This window comes from Schistocerca americana, chromosome 1, assembly GCF_021461395.2.
Source record: "Schistocerca americana isolate TAMUIC-IGC-003095 chromosome 1, iqSchAmer2.1, whole genome shotgun sequence".
Taxonomy (NCBI): Eukaryota; Metazoa; Arthropoda; class Insecta; order Orthoptera; family Acrididae; genus Schistocerca; species Schistocerca americana.
This window is the reverse complement of record NC_060119.1, coordinates 106,395,233-106,421,408: the sequence shown is the minus strand read 5'-3', so window position 1 is coordinate 106,421,408 and position 26,176 is coordinate 106,395,233. Positions and strand designations below refer to the sequence as shown.

The window sequence follows — 26,176 nt, the reverse complement described above, 5'->3', positions numbered from 1 at the left end:
TGGCCTATTCTGTGTATACGTCTTATGGCCCTCCTTTTTAAGTGAACATCAGCTGTACAGCCCTATCATTCAGTCCCACAACAACAACAGGTGTGTTGTTGCTGAGTATACTATTTTTAATTTTGGTTATGAACTATCATTGCAAGCTTACTGAGGAGATATAAGGCACTACTACCTTTTCCACATAAAAAATTAATGCAGTTTATCTACCACATGTTTTCAACAACATAAATACCCATAATTGTAAATACAGTTACGAGTTTCTATTGTCAAGAGTTACTTACATTATTTACATTTGTGTGGTGAGAACTGTCTGTTTTATTTGTCATAATTGAGATTTGGTGACACTTGCCTTAAGGTCTCGATTGTTGAAGTACCATAAAATGAGGTGAATCCAACCAGGCGGGGTGAATCCGATCATGTACCTATTTTTCAACATTTGGGTATCTGAGCGTGGCATCTTAACAAGAAAACCACAGCTGACCATTGTTCAGAATTCTTGACCAAGTTTTTTATGAGAGCGGCTTGCTGGAGCACATGGTACCAACAAATGGCATATTTTAGTAGATGTGTAATTCATGTGCTGCACTCTTGAAGTAAATACATCAGTGCAAAAGCTTCTACTGGAATATCAACATCTCTAGTGCTACTGTTTCATTTTTGTGTTCATAGTTAATACTGCTTAGACATGATGCATGTCTAATTACAAAATGTCATTTTTGTATGGTATACCTGACCATGTGTAGAGAGTCAAATGATTAGAGCAATTAAGTTAGTTAAAGATGGAGGTTTTACAGTAATGAAGTTAATTACAATGTGAAGGAATATTGGGAGCCAGAAGTTGTGTATGTGTTACATTCCTTTGCACAGCTCAATGGTAGGGTACTGTGATGCAAGTGGGTCAGTGGAGTGCCTACTTAAGCAACACAAAGGAGAATGCTGTGTCACTGGCCAGCAGAGGATGTGACAAGAAGCAGCTCACCACTCGCCAAGATGTCAACATCGAGGGCGGTAATCGGGTCAGTTATGCCAGCCGAGCAACACCAGAATGTTCCACTAACCTACAGGGGAAGAAGTACTGTAGACATCAGAGATAGAAAGCCACATTTAAGGACAGGCAGCCAACTCATCATCATCGTCGTCCGTCGTGAGGTGTGTGAGTAATGCAGAGCCTGTACCATTTAGTGCCACAAACAGTTCAGGGTCATCACTGTCATCACAGTCATCATAATAGTCACCACTGTAATGTAGTTCATTGCCTAGGAGGCACCAGACTGATGCTGCCTTGTAACTATTATTAGACATCATCAACAGCAGCCAGTGATGGGAGTCATAACTTAGGACGTGATGAGATAACGCACTATCGCCCTTATCCCGGGGTGTTGCCCCCACATATGCCATGACTGGGGCCAGAGCTAGGGACCTCGGCCCATCGATGCCAGGCAGTCACAGCTGGGGATGGTCGCTGAGACAGGGTGCTGACCTGTCCCACAGCTGCCACCACACCCTTGAGCCACAATCACAACAGAGGCCCACAGTGCGTGGTTCCAGCCACCACTGTAAAACCCAGTAAGGCCTCAGTGCCATCGGCAAGGCAGCAAGTTCCACCAGCATGGCTACAGTCACTGCAGCGGGTGCACACGTGAGCATCCGCCAGCCACCTTCATTTGCCGCTGAGAATATTAGGAGCAGAAGCAAATCTCGCCTACAGGGTCCACAATAAATGTACTGCAGTTGATCAAGAAATGCTGTTGCTATGTCATCAGAAGCCATCTGGACACATCTTCACCATCCTCTTCCTTGCGCCAGGTAGAGACCCCCTTCTTTGAATCTGGTGACAGCCAGTGGAGGCCCATTAATATGGCCCATTTAAAGCTACCGATTACTATGACATTTTTTTCACTAAACTAATTAGGCCTTGAGACGCATTAGATATTGTGTGCTTTCACCAAGACAAATCCCTTGTTGTGAGATAAAGTTTCTCCTAATTGTGGAGGAAGTTGAGAATGCATACACCATGAAGAACAACACAGGGTGTGTGACAAGACTGGGCAGAGTGTGCGCTTACATACTCCCATCGAGCAGGGTGCAGTGAAATCCATGAATCATCAGGGTAACAGAGTCCTCTCATTCCGTCAACCATTCAGCCAGCATGATAGTGAGTAGCTTTCACCGATGGTGTGTGCCGGGGTCAAACTGACATGCTGTCAGGCAGGTTGATATACCATTCTTCAGGTATCTAAAACCACTGCCTGACTGTCTGTCTCAAATTCAATTCATAAAACTAAATTCAGGGGCCACCATCTTTCTTTTAAGAAGATACACTGAAGTGACAAAAGTGATGCAATATCTCCTAATATTGTGTTGGACCTCCTTTTGCTCAGTATAGTGTAGCACCTCGACAAGTTGTTGTTAGTCCTCTGCACAAATACTGAGGCTTGCTATTTCTACAGCCACTCATTATTGTGAAAGTGTTGCCAGTGCAGGATTTTGTGCACAAACTGATCTCTCAATTATGCCCCATAAATGTCGATGGGATTCATGTTGGGTGATGTGGGTGGCCAAATCATTCACCAGAACTGTTCAGAATGTTCTTCAAACCAACTAGGGACAATTGTAACAGGGCACACTGTTATCCATAAAACTCCATCACTGTCTGGGAACATGAAGTCTTTGAATGACTACAAATGGCATTCAAGTAGCTGAACATAACAAGACCCAATCCATTCCATGTAAACGTAGCCCACACCATTATGGAGTCAGCATTTATTTTATTTATTTATTTATTGTTCCATGGGACCAAATTAAGGAGGAGTCTCCATGGTCATGGAACGAGTCAATACATGAAATTATAACATGATATTAGAAACAGATAAAATGAAATACAAAAAAACATATTCAGATGACAAGTCGTAAGTTTAAATGAAGAAAATCAACAATGTAACACTGGAATTTGCTTAATTTTTTAGCTCTTCCAGGAGCTCCTCGACAGAATAGAAGGAGTGAGCCATGAGGAAACTCTTCAGTTTAGACTTAAAAGAGTCTGGGCTACTTCTAAGATTTTTGAGTTCTTGTGGTAGCTTATTGAAAATGGATGCAGCAGAATACAGCACTCCTTTCTGCACAAGAGTCAAGGAAGTGCATTCTACATGCAGATTTGATTTCTGCCTAGTATTAACTGAGTGAAAGCTGCTAACTCTTGGAAATAGGCTAATATTGCTAACAACAAACAACATTAAAGAAAATATATACTGTGAGGGCAATGTCAGAATTCCCAGATTTTTGAATAGGGGTCGACAAGACATTCTCGAACTTACACCACATATAGCTTGAACAGCCCGTTTTTGAGCCAAAAATACCCTTTTTGAATCAGAAGAATTACCCCAAAAAATAATACCATATGACATAAGCGTATGAAAATATGTGAAGTAGACTACTTTTCGTGTTGAAGTGTCACTTATTTCAGATACTGTTCTAATGGTAAATAAAGCAGCATTTAGCTTCTGAACAAGATCCTGGACATGGGCTTTCCACAACAGCTTACTACCTATCCGAACACCTAGGAACTTGAACTGTTCCGTCTCGCTTATAATATGCCTATTCTGTCTGATCAAAATATTGGTTCTTGTTGAATTGTGAATTAGAAACTGTAAAAACTGAGTCTTACTGTGATTTAGCATCAAATTATTTTCCACAAGCCACGAACTTATTTCATGAACTATGTTATTTGTTACTGTTTCAATATTACACACAAGATCCTTCACTATCAAGCTGGTGTCATCAGCAAACAGAAATATTTTTGAATCACCTGTAATACTAGAAGGCATATCATTTATATAAATAAGAAACAGCAGTGGCCCCAGCACCAACCCTTGGGGAACGCCCCACTTAACAGTGCCCCATTGGGACTGAACATCACTACCACTCTCAATATTGTGGAGAATCACCCTCTGCTTTCTGTTCTTAAAGTAAGAGGCGAACCAATTGTAAGCTACTCCCCTTACTCCATAATGGTCCAACTTCTGCAGTAATATTTTGTGGTCAACACAGTCAAAAGCCTTCGTTAAATTAAATAAAACACCTAGCGTTCGCAACCTTTTATTTAATCCATCCAAAACCTCACAGAGAAAAGAGAATATAGCATTTTCAGTTGTTAAACCATTTCTAAAACCAGGTCTTTAAATATGTCTGCTTGTGTCTGTATATGTGTGGATGGATATGTGTGTGTGAGCGTGCGAGTGTATACCCGTCCTTTTTTTTCCCCCTAAGGTAAGTCTTTCCACTCCCGGGATTGGAATGACTCCTTACCCTCTCCCTTAAAACCCACTTCCTTTCATCTTTCCCTCTCCTTCCCTCTTTCCTGATGAGGCAACAGATTGTTGCGAAAGCTTGAATTTTGTGTGTATGTATGTGTCTGTTTGTTTTTCTATCGACCTGCCAGCGCTTTCGTATGGTAAGTCACATCATCTTTGTTTTTTTTAATATATATAAAACATCTCTTCAATCTTGGACTGAAGGAGGCTTGACTGGTGCAGGTTATAATATGAATCAAAGAGTTGATTTGACCTAACAAGGTTTGAATCATGGTTTATTCATATTGTCCAGCATTTAGAGGGACTTAAACTAATTATAGGTGACAGTCTCTCCAGTCATCTGTCACTGAATGTGATTAAGCTGTGCCAGGGACACGACATTCAATTTGTGCTTCTACACCTAACTTCACTAATTTATGTCAGCTACTTTATGTAAGACCTCTAAAACTTGCCTGGAGAAATGTGTTAACTGGCTAAAAAAGGAAAAATAGAGGGATGGTAGCAAAATCTGTTGGGTTGGGTTGTTTGGGGGAACAGACCAAACAGCGAGGTCATCGGTCTCAGCAAAATCTATATTTCCTACACTGTTGAAAGGAGCCTTTAAAAAGATAACTACCACTACTAAATCTAATGTTATATCTAGCTTTAAAAAAGCAGGAATTTTCCCTTTCTGCCTTGATAAAGACACTTCACAAATTCCAGAAGAAACAGATATTTGACACTGACATACCAGAAGTTTCTTGGACAGCAGCTTTAAAAATTCAATTGAAACAGATTCACTCTAAAGAAACAGGAAGAATGCTATTCCAAGCAAAGTGTTTATCGTTGACATTGTAAATAAGGTTCCAGTAACACTACTTAAAACATTTATTGATTATTATGACAGCTATTTTAGAAGATTTCCATTTTCAAGTATGTCTACAATGAAGTATATATAACATCTGGTGTGACTGTATCTAGTGAATGTTCTTGTTATATTTCATGTGAAATTCTAAAATATCGATTTCACATCGATTTTGTGCCATTTTATACAGTGCGGAGTAATATTTTGATATAATATTTTAGATTTTCCTGTAATTTTTTTTTAACAGTTCATCTGTAGTGTAAACTTTCAAAAATTTACAGGAAATATCTACAATATTACATCAAAATATTATACTACACTGTATAAAACAGCAAAAAATCAACATGAAATCGATATTTTAGAGTTTCATGTGGAATATAACACCACATGTTATATATACACCAGGACAACGTGGATGTACTTGAAAATAAGAATCTTCCAAAGCAGCTGTCATAATAATCAATAAATGTTTTAAGCCATGATACTGGAATCTTATTTACAATGTTATTTGAAGACATATGTCAAGCAAGCTTATCGCTGACCCCAGAAGGTGATATTGCTGTCAGGGACTTCAATGAAAGTAATAGTGAGAGTGCTGAAAGCAGGAAGACCATTCCTTGTGATTCAGATTATAACTCCTGGACATCTAACAGTGTTGTAGACCAGCACGAGTCAAATGAAAATGAAGAAATGAACAAGGAGAAGGATAAAGGAAGGCCAAGACTTCAATAAAAAGATTTTCCCACTGAAATTTCCAAGGAAAAATCATTCAGGTTTTTTATTGGTGAAACTGATAATGTCTTGAATGACACTTATGAAATGACATTTCTGAGAAAGAAAGTTCTTGATGGTAATGTTTACTTTGTCTTTCTGGAAATTGAAGATCCAACTAAGGTAGAAAGAGTTCAAATTATTAAAAAAAGTTGTGCCAAAACACAGAAGGTGACATAAATTCATATTTGAAGGGTTAGATGATTATAAGATTGAGTAATTATATTTCATATTCAGAGCATCACAGAATTACTGAAAATGAAAGTTGTTCATTAACTTGCCTGAACGAAAGTGCTTTTATAGCAGGTATGGTGGAATTTAATGTATTTATTAAAACTTGTTTAGCCTATAAAATGTAATACAGTTTTGTAAAGACGCTAGTATATTTTTAACATTCAAAACAGTGATTGGATTTATTACGAGGAAATGAAAGAATTCATCTCACATTGCAAGATGAAACTGATCAACAATCAGAATAAAATAAACAGTGCAGTTATTCATTAAAAATAAATTAATACTTGAAAATACACCATCATCAAGGTTATACAGATAACAGTTCAAATTTGTATTGCATTGTCACTACAGGAAATGGATGGTATTTTTTTCATTGGATTCACCCCAGCTTATGATGTTAGTTAATTTCATTACACTCCTAACAGCAAAAGATTCTAACTTTTTACAGTCTATACCAGGGGTGCCCAGCATTTTAACTTACCAACCACTGGGGAGGGGGGGGTGGGGGTGGAAGAATAGACATCCGGAGGCTTGGAGGTATGTTGTTGAACTAAGTAATTTAGAATTTATTAATGTATTATTATTTATTCTAAATAAGCAAGCTGGAATTAATTTGACATTTTCTATGTGACATTTCATTACTTTCATAACATTACAAATAAAAATAAATTTTTATTTTTTATTGATGGTGCCACAGGTGCTCACTTCTTGGGTTGTATTGGTGCTTGCTTTGTACCACACATGACCTGTGGGTTGGCACCCCTGCACTGCACCATACTATAAGACAGAGGTGTCAGCTGCATAGGTTGCTATATGAGAGTTAAAGGACTCCGCTATGATACACATGCATGTGTGTGTGTGTGTGTGTGTGTGTGTGTGTGTGTGTGTGTGTGTGTGTTTGTGTTTTCTCCTTCTTCACTGACTGATTGAAAGTTTATAATCTTGATTTTTTTGTCAGCTTAGTGTATTGTTTATGTTCAACAGGTATGTGGATAGAAGATTGATGGATGAGTCACTGATATGATATGATTTCAGATTTTTCAGAAGTAACCTATGGGTTACAGAGCTTAAAGGTTTTATCTAGGTCTCCAAGTTCGTCTGCAATCTGCATCCTCTCTTTGAACAATCAACTGTATAACTGCTGTGGTAGCACTTAGCTCTTTCTTAAAGCCATGCCGAGTACGTATAAGCAGTTTTTATTTGTGATAAAGGCACTATGATGGGACAGGGCAATACTTTAAAATATCTTAGTAAAGGTGGGCATTAATGAGAGTGGTCTATACTTGGAGACAGCTTCCTTAATTCCTTTATAATGCAGTGGTTTCGCAACACTCATTTTTAGAACTGTTGGCTACATGTTTTCTCTGCGGCTGCAATTGGTCAGGTAGGTAAGAGGTTTTAAAATTCCTTTTAGGCACAACTTGGTAATTACAATGGATTTGTCACTCTAACCAGAGGAATGTTTTCTTTAGCATGCATGTTACCTTGTGTATCTCCTGTTCATTCACCTCATGGATGTCACACTGGCACATTTCTGATAATGTCATTCATATCAAATAGTTTCACCATACCTTTCTAAAATGCAACAGGGCTGTCTTTCTATCCATTTTATTTTAAATGTATATTTGGATGATAAAAGGAATCTTTTGGAGAATTTTTGGATTTATGCAAGTGCTGTGCATAATGTATTTCATAGAAAATTATTGAATGTAACAATGTAATGGATTTTCCATTGTTTGATTTGATAGGAAATTATTGGCTACAGTTATGTGTTCTGCAAACTTTTGCAACAATTTCTTTACAGAAAATCATTTTCCTCTTACTGCAGAACAAGTTCTTCAATGATTTATACAATATTTTCACTTTTTATCACTATTTGATTGGCTTCTTCTAAGTCGTTTTCGGAATTTTATGAACAGAATGTAAACTTAGCTCTTCTGCATTCAACTGCTGCTTCGTAAAATTGTATTTGTTAAAGTTGCATTTTTAATTTCCCATTTCCACAACAGTATATATTGTCCACATCTGTCACACATTTGTTCTGTTTTTGACAGTGTTACATGAGTCTGTTAGTGAGATAACCTCAACAAAAGTTCAAAACACAAAGTTAATTGCAGAGAATATGAAAGTATTATCCCAAGTTTTACACACTTATTTACAAAAACCATTTTCTTGGTTGTTGTAACTTCAGACCTTAAAAGGAAACTTGGAACCCATGTGGTGTAACATATACTGACAGTAAAACAATATCAATGACGATAATTTAATGTTATTGTTCAGTGTTCAGATAAACACTGCACCAGTTAGAATGCAGCCCCAACATGAATGCTGTTCTTTAGCATGGTGCAAGTTTGATGCTGTTCATAAGAAGCTGGAAAATATTCTCATATCTGCCATATTATTGGAAGCTGCTCTAAGTGGTTGCATTGAGTGAAATTCCCAGAGTCAAAGGTATCTCAAGTACTATACTCTTCAGTGAGTAGTCTCCTCAACAAGAAGTACAGGACCTATCACTCTAGCATGTCAGTGGTGGAGTTAGGGTGTCCTATACAGGGGATGCAGGGACCAGGAAGAATTAAGGTTATTCATTCACCCCCTAACCAACAAGTTTGAGGAGACACTGAGCCAGTGAGATAAATTTCACCTGTTGAGAAACCTGCTTTGTCTACGACAAACAAGACTAACATGAAACAGTAGGGTCTATTAATTGTTGGAAGCACAATGTAACAGTGAATAATGGTACCCCTTAACAAAATGGCAGCAAGTGATGAGAACATCACGTTGTGCACTCTGCAGGCCCATTCAGCATACTGAAGAGGCTGTTCTGGCAACCACTGAGGGAATCAGGTGCAATCAATTGCGAATTGTGGCACACAGTGCACCAAATGACACCTTTCATCCCAGACTTCCAAGAGGCTATTCTGTTAGGCACTGAGGGAACAACATGGAACCAACTGCAGATTACAGCACTTGTTGGAAAAAATTAAGCTTGCCATCCCAGAAGTTGATGCAATTCTGAGGAGCAATGGAGCTCATATAATACTAGGTACAGAAAGCTGACTACAAACCTGAAATTGATAGTAGTAAGAATTTTCGGGTGAATATAAATGCATATCAAAAGAATGGGGTACTAGGAAATGAAGGTGGTCAATTTGTTGCAGTAGACAAGACACTCTGTATTACTGAGATAGAAACTGGCACTGCATGCAAGATAGTTAGGGTGAAATGCTGTATCAAGGGTGACCATAACTTCTAATTGTGTCTTTCTATTGACGGTCAGATTCACTTCTAGAGATAACCAAAAGCTTAAGAGAAAATCTCAGTTCGCTAGTATGAATGTTCCCCTATCATACAGACATCATTGAAGGAGACTTCAATTATATAACAATCGACTGGGAAAATTACAGTTTGATGGGGATGATAAGGCATCCATCAAAATATTAGTAAATGCTTTCTCTGAAAACTACATATAACAGTTCAGTAGCCCACTCATGATTGAAATATTATAGACCTAATGGCAACACTACACTTGATTCCTTTGAGGATGTTTGTATTGAAACTGGTATCAGTGACCATGTGACAGTTGTAGCAACAATGATTACTAAAGGAAGATCTACATGTTCAGTAAGTTAGATAATTATGGCAGTCATGTCACATCTCAAATAGGAAACTGATACACCCACCTCTGGGCAGAAGCATCTAGAGAAACTGTGGCTGAAGCTTAGAAGAATAGTTGACCATATACTGCCTAGATGTCTACCTTGTAGACAGTTCATAATTGGAGGGATCCTCCATGGCATACAGTCACTGTAACTAAACTTTTGAACAAACAGTGACAGCAGCATAACAGGTGTAGAACAAAGCATAGAGCCATAGTTTGAGAGAGGCTGAATGAAACATTTCTGGTTGTCAATGTGTGAACTTTGCAATGACTACCACCCAACTCATACACCTGCAACCGACAGTGGTATTGGCATTAATATTAGTTAAAGTCACTAAAAATAAACAAAGGTCCCAAGCATGATGAGATCCCTTTCAGATTCTACATAGAATCTGCAAGCAAACTTAGCTTCTATTTTAACCATAATATTCCATAGATACCTTGTACAAAAAAATGTGCTGCAGGTTTGGAAAAGCACACGGGCTTCACCCATTTACACGAATGGTAAGAGAAGTGATCCAAAAACTACTATCCAATCCCACTTATTCCTGTTTGTTACAGAATCCTAGAAGATGTTCTGACCTTGTTCATAACGAGCTTTCTTGAACAGAATGGCCAAACCCACTTCCACCAGTATGGATTCGTAAACATTTTACGTATAATTTGACAGATTTTTAGCACATTGTTATCTTTTTCATATTCAGTATAAAAATCTGCTTGTTGTGAGAAGGAAAGTTGCTACTCACCACATACCAGAGATGCTGACTTGCAGATTGGCACAACAAAAAGACTATGTTGTTGTGTCCATCTGTGACTCAGCATCTCCACTATATGGTGTGTAGCAACTTTCCTTCTCATAATTGTTACATTCCATCTTGGATTTTCCATTGTTTAATCTGCTTGTTGTTATTTTTAAAACTTTGCAGCAGCCAATAACTTAGTAAATTAGCCTATTGCATTGTTCAAAGAAGAGAGACAACAAGGAATGAGTTCAAAATGGTGCCAAGTGATAGCTGATTGTGTAATGATTTCTTGGTTTCTTTAAAAAGTTATAGTGTTGCTTGTAAAATCCATGCAAAAATATGGAAGGTATATGCACTGACTGCAAGTGCTGGTAACATGATGAGTATGTAAAACTAAATTTCAAACAAACTCGACTGGACATGTCATCAGTGTATAGTGAGTCCACAAAATATGAAACAATGAGCAGGCTACAGTTAAAAGAAGAAATGATTTCTGTGCTAAAACAAGATTTAGTGACATTCCATTCAAAATACACTCCTGGAAATGGAAAAAAGAACACATTGACACCGGTGTGTCAGACCCACCACACTTGCTCCGGACACTGCGAGAGGGCTGTACAAGCAATGATCACACGCACGGCACAGCGGACATACCAGGAACCGCGGTGTTGGCCGTCGAATGGCGCTAGCTGCGCAGCATTTGTGCACCGCCGCCGACAGTGTCAGCCAGTTTGCCGTGGCATACGGAGCTCCATCGCAGTCTTTAACACTGGTAGCATGCCGCGACAGCGTGGACGTGAACCGTATGTGCAGTTGACGGACTTTGAGCGAGGGCGTATAGTGGGCATGCGGGAGGCCGGGTGGACGTACTGCCGAATTGCTCAACACGTGGGGCGTGAGGTCTCCACAGTACATCGATGTTGTCGCCAGTGGTCGGCGGAAGGTGCACGTGCCCGTCGACCTGGGACCGGACCGCAGCGACGCACGGATGCACGCCAAGACCGTAGGACCCTACGCAGTGCCGTAGGGGACCGCACCGCCACTTCCCAGCAAATTAGGGACACTGTTGCTCCTGGGGTATCGGCGAGGACCATTCGCAACCGTCTCCAAGAAGCTGGGCTACGGTCCCGCACACCGTTAGGCCGTCTTCCGCTCACGCCCCAACATCATGCAGCCCGCCTCCAGTGGTGTCGCGACAGGCGTGAATGGAGGGACGAATGGAGACGTGTCGTCTTCAGCGATGAGAGTCGCTTCTGCCTTGGTGCCAATGATTGGTCGTATGCGTGTTTGGCGCCGTGCAGGTGAGCGCCACAATCAGGACTGCATACGACCGAGGCACACAGGGCCAACACCCGGCATCATGGTGTGGGGAGCGATCTCCTACACTGGCCGTACACCACTGGTGATCGTCGAGGGGACACTGAATAGTGCACGGTACATCCAAACCGTCATCGAACCCATCGTTCTACCATTCCTAGACCGGCAAGGGAACTTGCTGTTCCAACAGGACAATGCACGTCCGCATGTATCCCGTGCCACCCAACGTGCTCTAGAAGGTGTAAGTCAACTACCCTGGCCAGCAAGATCTCCGGATCTGTCCCCCATTGAGCATGTTTAGGACTGGATGAAGCGTCGTCTCACGCGGTCTGCACGTCCAGCACGAACGCTGGTCCAACTGAGGCGCCAGGTGGAAATGGCATGGCAAGCCGTTCCACAGGACTACATCCAGCATCTCTACGATCGTCTCCATGGGAGAATAGCAGCCTGCATTGCTGCGAAATGTGGATATACACTGTACTAGTGCCGACATTGTGCATGCTCTGTTGCCTGTGTCTATGTGCCTGTGGTTCTGTCAGTGTGATCATGTGATGTATCTGACCCCAGGAATGTGTCAATAAAGTTTCCCCTTCCTGGGACAATGAATTCACGGTGTTCTTATTTCAATTTCCAGGAGTGTATTAACAACCTCAGAGGAAAAATCAAGAGCTGGAGAAGAAATATGAAGCACTTCACTGCAAACATTGCCCAGTGCACAACAGTGTTGTTGTTAATGGTCATTCCTCGCAGAAAAAGTGGCATTTATGTTTTAAAACAAGCAAGTAACCACAATGTGTAAGTAGAAGCTCAATGATGTCATTATTAAATAAATTTATGGTACAAAACCCCAGTTGTGATATCTTCTGATAAAGACTACAAAAATGGCAATGTAGGAAAAGACAGATTGCTACGTACCATAAAGAAGACATGTTAAGTAGCATGCAGACACAATTTAAAGACACTTATAGAAAGCTTTTGGCCACAGACTTCATCATCAAAAGAGAAACAAACACCATTTATACACAAAAGCAAGTACACTTCATGCACACATGACCGCCAACTCACGCGTCTCGGGCTGAAATGCTGGAGTTGCAAGATGCTGGAGTTGGCGGTCATGTGTGCATGAGGTGTGCTTCCTTTCATGTATGAATGGTGTGTGATGAAGGCTGTTGCCAAAAGCTTTATGTAACTGTCTTTTAATTGTGCCTGTCTGCAACTTAACGTGTCTTCCTTAAGTTAAGTAGCAATTTGTCTTTTCCTACGATGTTGTATGTCTACCTGAAGTTTCCAATGTTTTAAAAATTAAGAGAAGCACTTTCTAATGCAAAGATGCACCAAGGTACACCTACTCTACACTGACAGCCATGGAAAACACCTCTCCACACATCTTTGTGAAAATATACACCAATACACTTCACACAAACACACTTTGTTGTCATGAAATTTGTCATCACAGTCCCTAGAAGAGCAACATGTAGGAGCTGAAGAATCTCTAGATTCTTCACTTAATAGTGATTCTTGTAACTTTGTAACTAAGCTTTCACAGGATATTGCTGACTGTCTTCAAGCATCTGCCAGTTAAGGTTTATCAACATTATTGTGCCACTCTCCCAGCAGTCAAACAAACCTGAGACCATTTGTGCACCTATTAGTCATATTTGGTATGAGTCCCACACTACTCATCAACATTCTCAAATGGGATGCACAAGTGATTTGCAAGCACTCTCTTTTATAGACTGACTACATTTTTCCAGTACTCTGCCAAAGAATGAAAGTCTGACCACTGCCTTACCTACAACTGATCCTATGTGATCATTCCATGTTGTACCACAAAATTTGTTACATATAGGTATTTGGACAAGAGGACTGATTTTAACTGTGAATCATTGATGATATTGTACTCATGGGAAACCATTTTTTTTTCATTTTATGAGGCACACAATTTTACATTTCTGAACATTTACAGCAACTTGCTAATCTTTGGGCCTCTTTGACATTTTATCAAGATCTGACTGGACACTTACACAGACTTTTAGGAGAGTATTTCATTACAGCTAACTGCAACATCTGTGAAAAAGTGTGAGGTTACTTTTAACATTGTCTGGAAGGTCATTAATATTGACATTAACAACAAGGGTCCTAATACATTACCCTGGGGCACACTTGCAGTTACTTCTACATCTGTGATTATTCTCCATCCAAGATAACATCCTGGGACCTGAGAATCAAGACATCCACTATCCAGTCAAGACTCTCACTTTATATACCACGTGATCATACTTACAATAATAGGCATATGTGTGATAATGAGTGAAATGTCTTTGAGAAGCCAAGAAGCACTGCATCTACCTGACCAGCCTGACATTTAGGATGTCATGAGAAGAAAAGCATAAGATGGGTTTCACATGATCAGTGTTTAAGAATTCATTCTGGTTGACTGTAGAATGACTGCATTTCCATGACTGCAAGAATGTGGGCGAGTGTGTGTGTGTGTCAATGTCTGCACTTTCGCTAGAGAAAGAGCAAGAGCTCAAAAGCTAGTGTGAATACTGTTTTCTCTTATGAGTTTCTGTGCACCACACACTGGTCTGCTATAGGTGAGTGGTTGCCTTTCCCTTATTTTTCCACCCAGCTACTTCCATCATCATTATATACAGTTGTAAGATTACCGGGAGAGAGAATGTCTGCCCAAGACATACATTTACGAGGCAACATTCTAAGTACTTTTAAGTGTTTTCATTAGCTGCAGTGGCAGGAATCTGGAGGATTGACTGATATGACTTTATAACACTTACCTAACATGGCACTATCCTATGAAGGACTTATTTCAATAGTGGTACAAGTCCATTACCTCCACTTTTCTGTCTATAATGCTTCTGAAATTAATGAGCCAAACAAACAGAAAAAAATGTTCATCTCTAGCAAGAAGCCATATGCTTGAATATTTCTGATATCTCAACTGCAGATTTTTCAGCGCTCATTTAACTGTAGGACTCTGTATCTCAATATGAACAAAAATGGACTTGTACCACTATTGAAATAAGCACTTCATATTAGTGCTGTGTACAACTGAAAGCAATGGGAAACTACAATTGTAAATCTTTCTGAGCGCATACAGCTCTATAGTATCACTTAATGATGATGGCATCCTGTTGAGTAAAATATTCTGCATGGAAAATAGTCTACCACTCAGATATTCAGGTGAGGATGATTCAGGAGGATGTAATCTAGTGAAACAGAACAAATTTTCTATGGGTCACAGTCCATAAAGTTGGATTCCTTAATCAGATAGGTAGTTGAAAGAATTTAAAAAGGGAAATGGATAGGTTGAAGAGATATAATGGGAATTAGTGAACTGCAGTGGCAGTAAGAACAGGAAGTCTAGCCAGGTGAGTACAGTATTATAAATGCAAAATGAAGCAGCGTTTAATGCAGGAGTAGGCCTAACAACTGATAAAAAAAAAAAAACAGAAATATGGGTAAACTTCAATGAAGAGCACAGTGAATGCATTATAGCAACCAAGATAAATACACTACTGGCCATTAAAATTGCTACACCAAGAAGAAATGCAGATGATAAATGGGTATTCATTGGACAAGTATATTATACTAGAACTGACATGTGGTTACATTTTCACGCAATTTGGGATCCTGAGAAATCAGTACCCAGAACAACCACCTCTGGCCGTAATAACGGCCTTGATACGCCTGGGCATTGAGTCAAACAGAGCTTGGATGGCGTTTAGCGGTACAGCTGCCCATGCAACTTCAACACGATACCACAGTTCATCAAGAGTAGTGACTGGCGTATTGTGACGAACCAGTTGCTCGGCCACCATTGACCAGACATTTACAATTGGTGAGAGATCTGGAGAATGTGCTGGCCAGGGCAGCAGTCGAACATTTTCTGTATCCAGAAAGGCCCATACAGGACCTGCAACATGCGGTCATACATTATCCTCCTGAAATGTAGGGTTTCGCATGAATCGAATGAAGGGTAGAGCCACGGGTCGTAACACATCTGAAATGTAACATCCACTGTTCAAAGTGCTGTCAATGCGAACAAGAGGTGACCGAGACGGGTAACCAATGGCACCCCATGCCGGGTGATATGCCAGTATGGTAATGATGAATACACGCTTCCAATGTGCATTCACCATGGTGTCGCCAAACATGGATGCGACCATCATTATGCTGTAAACAGAACCTGCTTTCATCCAAAAAACTGACATTTTGCCATTCGTGCACCCAGGTTTGTTGCAGAGTACACCATCACAGGCGCACCTGTCTGTGATGCAGCATCAAGGGTAACTGCAGTCATGTTCTCCAAGCTGATAGTCCATGCTGCTGCGAACGTTGTCAGACTGTTTGTGCAGATGGTTATTGTCTTGCAAACGTCCCCACCTGTAGACTCATGGATAGAGACGTGGCTGCACGATCCATTACAGCCATGCGGATAAGATGCCTGTCATCTCGACTGTTAGTGGTACGAGGCCATTGGGATCCAGCACGGCATTCCGTATTACTCTCCTGAACCCACCAATTCCATATTCTGCTAACAGTCATTGGATCTCGACCAACGCGATCAGCAATGTCGCGATACGATAAACCACAATCGCAATAGGCTACAATCTGACCTTTATCAAAGTCAGGAACATGATGGTACGCATTTCTCCTCCTTACACGAGGCATCACAACAACGTTTCACCAGGCAACACGGGTCAACTGCTGTTTGTGTATGAGAAATCAGTTGGAAACTTTCCTTATGTCAGCGCGTTGTAGGTGTCACCACCGGCGCCAACCTTGTGTGAATGCTCTGAAAAGCTAATCATTTGCATATCAAAGCATCTTCTTCCTGTCGGTTAAATTTTGCATCTGTAGCACATCATGTTCATGGTGTAGCATTTTTAATGGCCAGTAGTGTACAAAACAAACATCCATGATGGTAATACCAGTTTATATACTGAATAGCTCTGCAGATCATGAAGAGATTGCAAGAATGTATGATGGGATAAAAGAAATCCATGCATATTATAAAGTGATTAAATGTTTGCATGTTCCACATCTCCTCCTAAACTTTGGACCAATTTCAACCAAACTTGGTACACATATCACTTGCTGACAAACTACCTATTGGCTTCTGTCTCGGGTTCTTCAATCGACGTTCATCTGAAGATTTTACTGACATTTTGCCAGCATGAGTGGCTAGCATTGTCAAAGCTTAACCATCCATTGCTGGTGGTGAACTGGAGCCAAGCTCGCGGCTGCAGACTACATGTACCTGATGCGCCAATGTCCAAGGGCTTCTCCGCGGTCATTTCCGGTGCAGTGCTCCTCTTGCTACCTGCACGGTCGTTCGCTGCAGTATGGGAAGCCAGGATAAATTTACCTTAAGGCTTTCCTCTTTCTTGTTGAAGCTATTCGTGTGTTTTTGTAGCTTCAACAAGAAAGAGGAAAACCTTAAGATAAATGGATCCTGGCTTCCCGTACTGCAGCGAATGACTGTCGTAGGTAGCAGGAGGAGAACTGCACCGAATATGACTGCAGAGAAGTCCTCGGACGTTGGGCATATAGTCTGCGGCCGCGAGCTCTGCTCCAGTTCACCACCGGCAATGGAGGGTGAAGCTTTGACAATGCCAGCTATTTGTGCTGGCGAAACGTCAGTAAAATCATCAGATGAACGTCAGCCAAAGATCCCGAGACAGAAGCCAATAGGCAGTTTGTCAACAAGTGGCCACGAAAGCCTTAACAATTCTGTATATCATTTACTGTCTGGAAATCATTGCCGTGAGGGGTAAGAACACCAATCTATCAAAGGTGTGGCAGTGGGGGTGGAAAAGCAGTGTAGTTCACAATGTGTGAATAGCCATATTTTAATAATTCAGTATTTGAGAACAAGAGCGTTTAGTGACAAACTCTACACATAATTTCAAATCTTTATGAAACTTTTCTCACTGACAACCCCCACACAAAGATAAAAGGAAAAAAGTTTGTCAGTTACCACATTTTTGCTGTTCTTGCAGTAAAACTGCCACATGAAGCACGACTTTTAATTTACTACTTCTTTACAAGTAACTGTATTTTTGACACATTTTTCAGACCATATTCAACTTTACCACTGAACATACCAGCAAATTTATATCATTGTACAACATATAGTTCAGGATATGTGATGTCATAAACACTGAAATGCACGAAAAACTGCCACATCATGCATGACATTTTACTTCTTTACTACTAACTTTATTCAAAAGACTATTTGCAGACAGTAGCCACAGATACCATTAAACCACGTACCTGCAAAAGTATATCATTATACAGCACATACTTCAGGAAATACAACATTATAAACATTAAGTTACATGAAAATTAAAGTCCAGAGTAGAGTTCACTAGAGATACAGATAAAATATATGTACAAATAAGTGTGAAATATGTTACATATATGTGAAATATATATGAAATGTGTGTACATGGGCAAAGCCAAGAGTAGAAAGCTCAACCTAAACCTATGGAACTATTTCACCCAAATTTGGAACATGAATTAGTTACGATCTGGAAAGAAATACTGTGGGGGTAAGGGGGAGGAGGAGATGGTTAGAGAGAGGGGGAGGGGTAATTGGCAGAGAGAGGAGGAGATTGGCATAGAAAGGAAACATAGGAAGAGATGATCAGTGCAGATTGGGGGGGGGGGGGAGATAAACAGTGATAGAGAGGAGAGGAGGAGATGGACAGTGAAAGTCGGGTGAAGGAAGGATGAGATGGACAGAGAGAAGAGGAAGTAGGAGATGGACTAAACCAAGAATAAATGCCTAGTTCTTCAAGTAATTGAGGATCAGCTGTGGTATGAGACAGACATTCAATAGAAAGAAAAGGAAGAGAAGGAAAAATAGTAAGAGGACATGGAATGGTAGGATTTTATGTAGCTCATAATTTGATCACTGCAAACCCTGATTTAAGAACTATGAAAGAAATCTGTACACATGGAAGACATTGGAGACACCAGAAGTTTTGACATAGATTAGATAATGATAAAACAATAGATTTTAAATCTACATTTTGTAAACTGCAAAACACTTCAAAGGGTCATGCTGTAGATGCTGGCTATAACAAATTGGTTATGTAATACAGAGTAAAACAGAAGTAATTGTAGAAACATAAGAATTTAATGAGGTGGGACATCAATAACTTGAAAGAATAACTATTTGTGGAAAGTTTTAAACATAGCGTTAGGCAATGAAATACTGAAACAAGGGAAAGAAATATGATGGAAGATGAGTGGGTGCATTTTAGACATGAAATAATGAAGGCAGCAGAAGATCAAAAAGGCAAAAAGACAAGGCCCAGCAGAAATTCTTCAATAACACAGAAGATATTGAATTTAGTTGGCAATAGAAGAAAATATAACAATGCAACAATTGAAACAGACAAAAATGAGTCATTCTTTGTATTTTCTGTCATCCCTTAGTTGCTTCTATATTCTTGGAGACATGGTTTGTCTGCGAATATGGCACAATACGAACAGCCTTTCAGTTAGTTGCATTAGATGAACCACTACTACACTAAAGGCAAAACGGGATTGACAGGAAGTGCAAACTGCCTATGCTTCTATGGCTTGAGGACAAATACAAGGGTTGTAGAAGTAAGCATGACTCAGGAAAGAATAAGATGCCACCTACAAGTAAATTAAAGAGACCTTTGGAGAAACAAGAAGCAGCTTTATGAATATCAAGCATTCAGATTACAAGCCAGTATGAAGAAAGAAGGGAAAGATGATAGGTGGAAGGAATATGCAGAAGGAGTAGACAAGGGAAAAGAACATGAGAACACTATTATAGAAAGGGGAGAGGAAGTAGATGAGGATGATATGGGAGATATGATACAAGTCAAGTGGCAGAAATGGAAGCTGTAGTTGAAAAGGGAGTGATAAGACAGGGTTATACCAAATCTCCAATGTTATTCAACCTATGTATTGAGCAAGCTATGAAGGAAACCACAGAGAAATTTGGGTAGGGACCTAAAGTTCAGGAAGAAGGAATAAAAGCTTTGAGATTTGCTGCTGATATTGTAATTCTGTTAGAGACGACAAAAGAACTTGGAAGAGCAGCTGAATGGAATTGATATCATGTTGAAAAGAAGTTATAAGATGAACATCAACAAAAGGAAAAGAAGAGTAATGGAATGCAGTTGAATTAAATAAGGCAACAATGAGGGAATTCAATTAGAAAGTGAAATACTTGCCTCTGCAGTTGAAGTGACTAGAACATCTCTGGCAGTGGTGCTCGATTCAAGGATAGTGGTGGATGAAATTTTCACTGCAAGTATTTGGCTAGCAAGGGGAGAGCAGATGGTAGTGTACAGTTCCTGAACACCGGCATTGATGCCGAATTCTATATCTCTCCACGACGGCTCATAAAGTGAGAGAATGTGACCTGATGGTGATCTATAAGTTGAATGGGAATGTTAAGCTAGGAGGCCCCCCTTGGTGCTATTTGAGAGGAGTACACTATGTGCTGGCACCAGGTTTCACACTCTTCCTTCTCTCATCATCATAATCACCACCATCACTATCACCACCACCAACACATAACACAAACGTAACACTACACTATACGCACATGCCCTGCACTCACCTACACTCTACAAACACACATACATTACAGCTCTCACATATTTGCACGGAAATGGGCCAACATGCATGGGGGACGAACACCATTTCTGAAAAGCAACCAACACCATCTCATGTGATGCCCCAGCCAACAAAGCCATACAATATTTACATTTTTTTAGGAAGCAAGACACTAAAAGTAGTAGATAAGTTTTGTTATCTGGACAGCGGTGACAGAAGTAAAGAGGACAGAAATTGTAGACTGGAAGTAGCAAGAAAAGTATTCCAGAAAAATAAGAATTTGTTAAACTGAATTAAAAATTTAAATTTTAAGGAGTCTTTTCTGAAGGGATTTTGTCTGGATTGTAGTCTTGGGTGGAAGTGAAACATAGAGAATAAACAGTTCAGACACAGAGATAACAGAAGCTTTTGAAATGTGGTGCTGCAAAGGAAAGCTGAAGGTCTGTGAATTGTGGAGACTGGATGAGTAAACTGAATAATTAATAAGGAGGTACAGAAATGGATCAGGGAGAAAATAAATTTATGACACAATCTGCCTAAAAGAAGGGACTGGTTGACAGTTGACAGGACACATCCTGAGGCATCGAGAAACTAACTAGGAATGGAGGAAAGTGTGGAAGGCTTGAAAACAGTAACCAGATTCAAATTAATATAGGCTACAGCAGTTACACCGAGATGCAGCTCACACTAGCTTAGATTGCTGCATCAAATCAGTCTTCAGATAGGAGACTACAACAACATTCCTTTCTTTAACACTAATCACAAAGGTTCAGCGCTGTGACCCTTAACCTACCCCCTCTTCTTCCTAAGGATGGAACTATTAATTCCCTAAAGCTTGGATAGTGTTGTGAATTTTTATATGTGCATACCAGAAATACTAATATTTCACCATCTGAAGGTACGTATTCACCAGCAACTGTTGGTCATAATTTTATAGTTTTCTCAAGCAAATTTTCTGTTTGGTACAGTTGATCATATATGAGTTCCATATTAGCCACCAAATCTTTTTTTACAAAGACTACACCGGTACATGTAAGAAAACTTGTGTAGTTAAATAAATAGATAGTTTCAAAAATACATAGATGTAGAAAAGAACAAAACAAACAGAACACAGGTACATAGAGAGAAAGAAATGATAGGAACATGGCACAGAGCTTTGACAGTTGTTTATTTTCTGGCATCTCCAGTCAGCCACAGTGTGTTTCTTGTTTGGTATGTATGGCTTTTTGTGTCATTATTAACTCTAAGTAAAATTATTGTTGCCAGTAGTGCCTACAAAGATGACACAATAGTTTCACTGGAATCTGATACATAAATTATAATTCTGAACAATAAAGTATAATAATTTAGATGAAGCATTTTACTCAAATCAAGCTAGGCAATTTTTTATGATTCCATAACCATTCTATTACATAAACCAAACAATGGAAAATCCAGGATGGAATGTAACAATATTATGAAAAGGAACGTTGCCACTCACCATATAGTGGAGATGCTGAGTAGCAGATAGGCATAAGAAAAAGACTGTCACAAATAAAGTTTTCGGCTATTAATGCCTTTGTCAACAACAACAACAACAACACACACACACACACACACACACACACACACACACACACACGACTGCAGTCGTGTGTGTGTGTGTGTGTGTGTGTGTGTGTGTGTGTGTGTGCACGAATGCACGGTACACAGTCTATTGTTGACAAAGGCCTTAATGGCCAAAAGGTTTATTCCTGACTGTGCCTATCTGCGACTCAGCATCTCTGCTGTATGGTGAGTGGCAACTTTCCTTTTCATAATATTGTTACTATTATATTAACCAAATTACATATTGCTCATTTCATATGGTGTGAATAAGTATGATATTCTGCCAACAATTCTAAAATATCAATGTTGCATATACTGAACTAAATACATACTTAACTTAACTTTGTCACACATCATGCAATACCAACTTTTTAAAAGATATTTTCATTACATCCAGAAGAATGCAGGAAAGGAAACAGATAATAAAAGCCAAAATGATACAGCAATTTCCCAGTTATAAAGCTGTGTTCTCTGGTAAGAATACCACAATGTAACAGGAGGTATGCTGTGCTGAGAAAATCTTAAGGATTTAAGATATTGATCAGGTATCATAATGAAAGAAAAAATGTTCACAAAACAAAAGCATTAAATGCAACTTCAACTGCTTAATGTATAAACATATTTTATATTGTACACATTAATAAATTTATACCACTAGAAATTAGTCTTCAAAAGCACACCAAATAGAGAGTGTTAAATAGTTCCTCATTTATTTCACAGGTGTTAGCAATAGGATATGTAGACTGTTAAATGTTATTTCTATTGTGAAAATGAGCTACTAAGGCGTTCTGCTGTGAATGGCAGTCCCCTTAAAACTATGCCAAGGTGGACTGAATACATAAGCATCATTTACTTGAAATATCCCTGTTTTTTTGTTTTTCATTTTCTGTGGATGGAGTGACAGATTTCACCACATGATTGTGTGTTGGATTGTATGAATGGAGGTAGTTAATGATACTATAATATTAAAAGAAAATAAATGCAAGGAAACCAAAGATACTGAGGAAAGCAACACAATAAAACAGGAAAATAAGAAATGATATTTTTGGTCATCGCTTACATGTAATGTTACGGTGTAAAGCACAAGACAAAGCTCTTTATGAAGCATGTTTTACTCGTAGGGCTTTAGGGCATATATCATGCAAGTTACAGATATGGAAGCAGAATATGAAAGTGCATGCTTCATTAGAATGCCGCAAACTCACCTAACATTAAGGCTGTTCTATTTGTAATGCTCACAGCACCTGAGTCACTCGATGGTGACCTCTTATGGTGATTGAGCGTGTGATAACCATGGCTGTTGGCCACAATTGGGTCTGATGGCGTTCGGCTATGACTATTGGGCAATGTTCCATAGATGTTGGTGACTGGAGGTAATGGAGCAGCTCTCTTCTTCAGGCTTCCATGGGCATTAGGGGCAGGAACTAATACACAAACGACAATGTTCAAGCTCACTGTCATCTTTTACATGATCTATGCTTCATAGAATTTTTGAGAGAGCAATTAAAGTTGAGAGAAGTGATAAACAATGTTGTGTTATCATGTTACAATTTTACCCTCACATTTTAATTATGATCCTAATTAATGTCATAACAAGAGCATTACAATCAGGTTTATCATTTAATAAGTTATGATACCCTAGTTTCAGAGTTTTGATACATTACTGATTGTTACTTCCTCCTATTCTCATGTGTGATGGCCTTATTATTACAAGTGACCAGAAGTACTATGCGTGCTCTTCTTCTATCATTTGAAGCATGCATTTCCTTCAATTAAGAATGCAAGTTTTGAAAGTTTCTTGCAGATTCAGAATTTTTGCTACTTCCATAATCTGAATGGGCGAGGGAAGGGTTTATTGTGTAAAATAAAATGTCACAAGAAACCAAAACATTAAAACCTTTAACAACCTTTGTGTCGACATGCACAATAAGGAACTTGTGAATGTAACACTGAGCTGTAGTTCTTCGAGAAGCCTTTATTGCAGTCACTTGGAGTCTGATGTGTAGAGTAAATCCTGTCATAATGGGATGACTATATGTACTTAGTGTAATAAGAATAATTCAACAGGCATTTCCAGTTTCACTATTGCTGCTAATAATTAACACATTATGTTGTATCATCAAATTTAGTGCACTTTCCTGTCAATATTCATGTCTCTGACACTGTGTTATTGCTACAAATTAAATAAACTAATTCTGTGGTTGACAGAGTGCAATGTTGTCAGTGTGCAGCCAGCCACACTTCATGAAGCTCCACATGTACCTGCAAATCAGGCAACACAGCGAGCATTTGGCACCTGAGAGAGAACTATGATTGGCTCGCATTAAGCCCCTATGGCTCGCTCATTGAAACGACAACCACACAGTTATTTTAATTGAATTATAGTGTCATTATATAATAACATTTATTTGTTTTATATGAAGCAATCAAAATGTTATGATGAAAAACTGAGGTAAAATAATGTTTGATTTTTAAATATTTAAAAAAAGTCTACTAAGAAACAGAGTTTGACTAATAAATATTTGGCAAGAAAATCACAGTAATAATTGCAATAAAAGCAAACATCAAAACAACATATCCACATACATGTGTAAAAGAAGATATCCGAATTATTGGCTTTCGGCACGACACTTATTTTCATTATTAACCTTCCAGAACTTTTTTTAATAGTGGTACAGGGTGAACCAAGAGTGTATCCAGGAACTCAGCTATAGGGCAACTCATATTAATTTCATGGTGAACAGCAAGGTAGTCCTGAGATTTCATGACGAATAGTTATAGGTATTATTGCTACTAGTCTTTATGCGTGACATGTTCTACTTTTCTACAGATTGATATTGATACTAAACTGATACCTATCTGTCTATGTGGATGGGCAGCTGAAGCCCCTGCTCCCCTCCCCACTCGGTACACTCATGATGTGAAGTCAAAACACAAGAACTTCAAGGAATTACTGATTCTTCTAGCAGGACAAATAGTGAATGTAAAGTACTATGTAAACTAAAATTTAAAAATTTAATGTTCTAAAACTGTATACAACACAATGTAAGATTAAGTAGGAATGCCAATGATATCAACAAAACTATACGAAAAAGCTGGTTAGTTTTGAAAAAATAAAAAAAATAAAATCAAAAACAAAAATTAAAATACTTCTTATGCTATTACCCTGAAAGCTATGTAATCAGGTTTAGTTTACTTTATTTAGCAGCAATCACACTTATTACTTGCATACCAGTTACAGTCTTGCACAAGGTAAAAAAAATGAAAATTGGCCACAAAAATGAGATACTGTATATGTCTTAATTTTATTTTCTGTACTGGTAAAATTTTTCTAATAACTATGAGAGCTGAATGACCTTAAGCCACTGCATAAGGAATAAAACTGAAATACTTTCTCTAAGTAATAAAAATAATGAAGAAATAGTTAATGAAATTGGCTGTCCATCGCACCCAAATGCATGCAATACTGTGCTACTGATTTATTGATAAAATTCATAGTAAAGTTATGGAATATCATTTGCAGAGTACAACAATATTTCCATCAGTATGGGAGGCTATTTTCAGTCAAACAGTTTATTGTGAAACAGAACACACCAAGACTTTCAAATCAAAGGAAGTTAATATTCACAGAAAACTACGCCACTTACAAGAAGTCCCCAGCGGTGCAATCGACTTTTAAAAAATATCTGTACAGTGCTGTAGGTTAAGATCCTCAGTATCTCACATTGCAGCTATTTATCCTGATGGGCCCTCGTTTTCTGAATTTTGTGTGGCACTCAATAGAGTTAAGAAAATTGAAGTATGTAGACTAATTGTGAGGTATAATGGACAGGCAAACAGCTTCACATGCTGAAGGTTGTGTGTTCAAATCTTGTTATGTGCAATAAGATTTTTTTATTTTTAAATCTTTATCAAAATGACTTTGATCATCATTTTCTTTGATTAATTGATTTAAACGTAATTTCTTATTTCCATTCCTTTGTCACATAATTTTAATCATTAAATCAACTTTTCCATATACTCTACTTTTTCTTCCTATCGTTCTTTCTTGAACTGAAACATTTATTCGTGTGTTATT

At 38.9% G+C, this 26,176-nt stretch overlaps 1 protein-coding gene across 7 annotated transcripts in view; it reads right to left on the bottom strand.

Moving 5' to 3' along the window:
* Positions 1-26,176, bottom strand: part of LOC124549549 (arfGAP with SH3 domain, ANK repeat and PH domain-containing protein) — a 318,055-nt gene that overhangs the window by 28,268 nt on the left and 263,611 nt on the right. For 5 of the 7 annotated variants that reach the window (XM_047125253.1, XM_047125251.1, XM_047125254.1 and 2 more), the window contains exon 13: positions 23,304-23,522. The exons of the other annotated variants lie outside the window; for them this stretch is intronic. In XM_047125253.1, coding sequence (XP_046981209.1) covers positions 23,304-23,522 — 219 coding nt within the window. The remainder of the gene's footprint in view (positions 1-23,303; positions 23,523-26,176) is intronic. 7 annotated transcript variants of the gene reach the window in all.